Raw genomic sequence first — 6000 nt, 5'->3', positions numbered from 1 at the left:
AAGTTGACTGACCTCAGAACTAATGCGCCATCATGGAGAAGGCATCTCGGTGCCCAAATGAGTTGGTATTTGAAAGGCTCAGGCCTGTCATCCCAGTGCTCAGGAGGTGAAGACAGGAGGATTGGGAATTCAGGGTCATCCTTAGCTACCCATGGAGTTAAATGTGTGGTCTCATGGCTATCCTAGGCTACATGAGACCCTACCTTTAATAAATACATAAAGCCTGGTGGCGGTGGTGGCACACTCCTTTAATCCCAGCATTCAGGAGCAGAGACAAGCAGATCTCTGTGCATTCAAGGCCAGCCTGGTCTACAGAGCGAGTTCCAGGACAGCCAGGCTACACAGAGAGAGACCCTGTCTCACAAAAACAAATACACAAATAAAAATGAAATATCTAGAAAGGGCTTAACAGCAAAGAAGCGAATGCGCTCTGCGGACACAGTTACCCCACCGGCCCCGTATACAGAGGTGCAGACTGAGGCCCACGCCATCACCGGGGACAGCAGAGCACATTGCCCTCCACAGTGGGCGGCGCCGCCCCACGGTTGTACCCCGACTTGTTTGCACCCCGCTGCCCTCCGCTCCAGGCACCCCACCCTGTCTGTGCCTGCTGGGATTAAAGCTCTGTAGAATCTACTTTGGCCTAGGACTCACTCTGTAGCCAAGGCTGACCTTGAACTCCTGACCCTCTGGCTTTACTTGGCGTTGGGGGGGGGTGGATTGAGCCAGTGTTCTGCCCTCTCTGGGTGATTCTAGGCTGGGGGTGTGCCCCACCTGACCACGCCCCTTCTTACCCCCTCACTGGAGGGATTCTGGGCGGGGCTCCATCATGACCCCGCCCATGACCATGCCCTAGACCCTCACTGGGGGATTTTAGGCAGTGGCTTCTTCCTGACCACGCCCCCAACTTTGTTTTGATTCAAGCCTCTTCACCCTTCCGACCACGCACCCCGCTGCTGGTCTTGAGCTTGCCATCCTCCTGCCTCCAGCCTCATCCCTGCCTGGCTGCTCCTCCATGCCCGCTTCTCTGCTCTGGCTTCTGTCCAGAGATTGGGGATCAGACTGGGATTAGTCAAGAAGGATTAGAGGTGAAAAGAGAAGGGGGCGGCTCCTAGCCATCAGGTGGAGAAGTGCCCCGCCCTCCGTCCTCCCCACCAGACACCACCACCGAGCCCTAGAGATGGCAGTGCCGGTGGTGCGCTGCTGGCTTCTTTATGCTGTTCCACCTCAGGGAGGTGAACCACCCTCTCTGAGCCCCAGGGACTCCGCTGCACGGGAGAGCGGGCTTGGAGTGGGAAGTAGGTCGGGAGTAGCGGGAACCTCCCTGGGGAAGGGATGAGGGAAGGTAACGCGTGTCAAAAGCCCTGAGCAAGTGCAACTTCTAGGTCAGGCTTCTGCCCGCAACCCGGGGCCCGGGTGAGCGGCGGCGGCGGACGGCGGATGCTCGGGGAGGCGCTGCGGCGGGGCAAGGTACGCGGCACTCGGATCCCCGGGAGCGGGGGCCGCCTGGCCGGAGCTGAGCCTGCAGCCCTGGCACCTGTCACCACTCCCCTCCACAGCCCGGAGGCTCTGGTCGGTGTCGCCTGCACGCGTGTCCGCGACCGCGAGTGTGCACGAGCGCGCGCGCGCGCCCGCCCGCGGGAGGCGGACTGGCGGCTGGGGATGCAGGCGCAGACGCCGGAGCAGTGGCAGCCTCGGTCTGCAGCCGAGGACCGACCGGAGCCCCGGCTGTGGGGGGGAAAGGCGGCGGGGGGCGGGCCGGGGGAGGGTCCGCGGGCGGGGCGGGCGGCTCCCCACGCGCCTCCCCACGCACCTCCCCACGCGCCTCCCCGCCGGCCGTCGCCTCGCCGCACCGCGCCATGGTACGTCTCCGCCCCCGCTCCCACTCCGCGCGGGGGCTTTCCTGGGGCGCCGCGCGTGGGGTCGGGCGTGGGGGTGCTGCGGTTTCTGGGAAGAGGGAGAAGGACGGTCCGCGTCTTCCTCCCGCCCTCCCTCCCTCGGGGGCGGAGCCGGGGCCGGGCGCCCAGGGGCCCCCGAGCGCGGCGAGGGTCCCCGGTGCGGACGGCGGGGGTGCGCGAGCGGCTGTGCCGCGCGCCCCTCGCCCTCCCGTCCTCCCCCTGCCCGTCCCCACCCGCGTCCGGGGCTCTCGGCGGCGGCGCGCGCAGCTTAGCGGAAAATGGCCGCTGCCCCGGTCGCCCCGCCCACCGCCGCCGCCGCAACCCCGGCTCCGCGCTCGAGAGGCCGCCGCTCGGCGGGCGGCACGGGTGCGCGTGCGCGCGGGAGGAGGCTCCGGGGCGGTCAGGGCGCCGCAGCCGCGTCCTTGGCTGCTCGAGAGGGGAATCCCCGGGCGATTTTAGCGGCTCCTAGCATCTTCTAAATATAGATCCGCGCGGCCGAGGGCCGAGCCGGCAGTCGCCGCCCCCGGGGCTCGCACCGCGGTAGCAGACGGGCGGGCGCGCACACACGGAAAAGGCTCTCCTGGGGACCCCCAGCCCTGTCACCGCCCTGTCTGTCGTGGGAGCCTGGCACAGGCCTGGCTGGATGGCCCCTGAGCCGCTGCAGAGTGGTGTCCCCGGTAGTGACACCTCGGAGGGTGGGCAAAGAGAGAAGCACTCTGGGAACTTTAGTTCATTCTCGAAACTTTGTTTTGGGGAAAGCTCGGGGCGTGGTCACAATGGAGCCCCAAGACAGAATCCCCCAGCGAGGGGCGTGATCAGTGATGGAGCCCCGCCTAGAATCCCAATGAGGGGCGTGGTCAGGGTGGAGCCCCGCCTAGAATCCCCAGTGAGGGTCTGGGGGCGTGGCCACTGCAGAAGGCCAGAGGTTGGCCCTGGAAGAACCGGAATGCTACAGAAACATCCACAGGCATAGTCTGCTGCCCCTGGAGGGTCCCCACTCACCTCTCTCATCTGCTCAGAGCCCAGTTGTAGCCATTGTGCAAGTCACACAGTCGGTCCTTTATAAAGGATCCGGGCAGACATGTATTCTTTTAAAGTTGCCTGCCTTCCTGGCGGCTCTCAGGCGTCGGCAGCAGATCAGGAGGAGCTCAAGTGACCCTGTCTGAGAAAACCCAACACAGAAAGAAAGTGAAACTCCTCTTTGGTGTTCAGTTCTAAGGCCGATCTGCAGCTGTGGGTCTCAAACAGGGGGGCTGCCCTGGGACTTGTCACTGCCGCTTGGAGCGCTTGGAAGTCAGGGAGTCTGAAACACCCTGTCCCAAACGCCACAGGGCTGAGTTGGCGGCCTACCTGGGTGGCCCTTGGAGGCGTCTCCATAGAACAACCACCTTCCCCAGCTATTCCAGGTTGTCACCTGAGTAGGCTATGGAATGTTTGCCCCTGTTCAGTTGTTGGTGTTAAGGTTCTTTCATTTATTGCTTTTTTTTTCTTTTAATTTTTTGTATTTTCAGACAAGATCTCATTCTGTAGCTCTGGCTGAGCTGGAAATTCACTATGTAAACCAGTCTGGCCTTGAACTCACAGAGAACTGTCTGCTTCTGTCTCCTGAGTGAGGGGAATTAAAGGTGTGCGCCCCCACACCCACCCAGCTTGCTGTTAAGGTTCACATTGGTGGTCACCCCCTCTCAGTGCCTCTGTGTTAGGAACAACAACAAATGTATTTTTTTCTAAGATAACATCAGAATGTGTAGACCAGGCTAGCCTAGAACCCAAAGAGATCTGCCTGCCTCTACCACCTGAGTGTTGGGATTGAAGGTGTGTGCCACCACCGCCTGGCTTAATTTTTATATTTAGTTTTTATTTCTATTCATGTGTCTCTGTGTGCCACTTGGGCAGTAGAGACCAGAAGGGATGCAGGGTGTTCTAGAACCGGACTGACTTCCACGTGGGCCCTAGGAGAGCAGTGGTGCTCTTACTTCTAGGCTGTCTCTCTGGTCACCTCACGTTTTGTTTTTAACAAATGAGTCATGCACTACGATGACTACGGAGGTACAGTCTAGCGTCCACCTGAGCCGCTCGCCACGCCCTCGGCATACTGCCCCCTCACTGCAGGTGTCTCCACAGCCCAGGGCATTAGCCATCCTTGGGGCGGAGCCACACCCCCACACTGCATGTGTGTCGAACCTACTGTGTGCAGTCCTCCGTATGGGGAGATGCCCAGGATGAGCTCACTCAAGCCCAGGCTTTTACATCCATCCACTCTCTGTGGTGGGTTGACTGGTGTTTCTGGGTGCCCCTCATGTGTTGGCTGTTGTTGGGGTCACAGTGACCAGGTGACCCGCTCTGTCCCCGACATTCCTGGGAACTGCCACCCCAGCCAGTGGCTTCCTTCTTTGTGTCTCAGTTTCCTTGGTGTGACATTGATAAGGGCTCAAAGCCTCTTCTTAGGGTCCCCGCCGGTCTCCAGCCATGCTGAGCCTGCGCCTGCTGCATCCCTAGTCCTTGGGTCCTGGAAGAGAAATGGCTGAGAATGTCCCGGTCTTGTAAAAGCACTGTGGACACAGGGGCCTGGCTTGGCCAAATGTCTCCTTCAGAAAGGTGGCCTCTGGCTGGGCATCCCAGGAGGGTCAGCTACAGAGTGAGTTCAAGGCTAGCCTGGGCTACATGAGACTCTGTCTTGGAAGTAGTAATACTGGAGGAAAAATGTGAAATTGGAGTGGGACTTCCTTGTGCCTCAGTTTCCCCATATATGAAATGGGCAGCCTTAGCCAGGCGGTGGTGGTGCACACCTTTAATCCCAGTACTCAGGAGGCAGAGGCAGTCGGATCTCTGTGAGTTTGAGACCAGTCTGATCTACAAGAGCTAGTTCCAGGACAGGATCCAAAGAAATGCTGTTTACAGAGAAACCCTGTCTTGAAAAAGAAAAAAGAAATGGGCAACATAGACACCAAGCTAAGCTTGGGACCTGGCTGCTGGGAGCTCAGGTGGCCTAGGTTATGACACTTGCCCTTTAGCAAGCAATAGTTTCAGCGTCTAGCCTGGGGTCCTGCAGGGCATCTTCCCTGGGGACCCCCAACTACCTCCAGGCCACTTGCTAGCCGTTTAAGGGGAGACCCCCACCCTGCTCCCCTCTTCCCAACTGTCACTGGCTGGCTTGGGGATACAAGTGCAGTATGGGGCAGGGGGGCATAGGGGACATCTGGGGCACAGGTGGGGGTGTAGGGGGCATCTGGGGCACAGGTGGGGGTGTAGAGGGCAGCTGGGACACAGGTGGAGGTGTAGGGGGCATCTGGGGCACAGGTGGGGTATAGGGGGCAGCTGGGACACAGGTGGGGGGGTGTGTAGGGGGCATCTGGGGCACAGGTGGGGTGTGGGAGGCATCTGGGGCACAAGTGGGGTGTGGGAGGCATCTGGGGCACAGGTGGGGTTTGGGGGCAGCTGGGGCACAGGTGGGGTATGGGAGGCATCTGGGGCACAGGTGGGGGTGTAGGGGGCAGCTGGGGCACAGGTGGGGTATGGGAGGCATCTGGGGCACAGGTGGGGGTGTAGGGGGCAGCTGGGGCACAGGTGGGATGTGGGAGGCATCTGGGGCACAGGTGGGGTGTGGGAGGCATCTGGGGCACAGGTGGGGTGTAGGGGCAGCTGGGGCACAGGTGGGGTGTAGGGGCAGCTGGGGCACAGGTGGGGTGTAGGGGGCATCTGGGGCACAGGTGGGATGTAGGTGGCAGCTGGGGCACAGGTGGGGTGTAGGGGCAGCTGGGGCACAGGTGGGGTGTAGGGGCAGCTGGGGCACAGGTGGGATGTAGGGGGCAACTGGGGCACAGGTGGGGCGTGGGGGCATCTGGGGCATGGGTGGGGCATAGGGGGCATCTGGGGCACGAATGGGGCGTGGGGGGCATCTGGGGCACAGGTGGGGTGTAGGGGGCATGTGGGACACAGGTGGGGTGTAGGGGGCAGCTGGGGCACAGGTCAGGTGTGAGAGGCAGATGGAGTGCAGGGGGCATACGGGGGCACAGGTTGGTGGGGAGCCGGGATTCAACCCCATCTTGCCCTGAACCCGGTTGCTGTGTCCTTACAACCCGAGCGCAGATGCACAGATTTG

At 61.3% G+C, this 6000-nt stretch overlaps 1 protein-coding gene across 1 annotated transcript in view; it reads left to right on the top strand.

Moving 5' to 3' along the window:
• Nucleotides 1-1662: 1662 nt before the first annotated feature.
• The window catches only part of Nfic (nuclear factor I C), a 34549-nt gene continuing 30211 nt past the window's right edge, over nt 1663-6000 (top strand). Inside the window, exon 1 of the mRNA XM_041668773.1 lies at nt 1663-1862. Within this exon, the coding sequence (XP_041524707.1) occupies nt 1860-1862 (3 nt within the window). The 5' untranslated portion in view covers nt 1663-1859. The remainder of the gene's footprint in view (nt 1863-6000) is intronic.

Source organism: Microtus oregoni, unplaced genomic scaffold (assembly GCF_018167655.1).
Source record: "Microtus oregoni isolate MIOR12 unplaced genomic scaffold, Mior012 000019F_ref0000042, whole genome shotgun sequence".
Lineage (NCBI taxonomy): Eukaryota > Metazoa > Chordata > Mammalia > Rodentia > Cricetidae > Microtus > Microtus oregoni.
The sequence above is the reverse complement of the archived record's forward strand: the minus strand, read 5'-3'. Positions and strand labels throughout refer to the sequence as shown.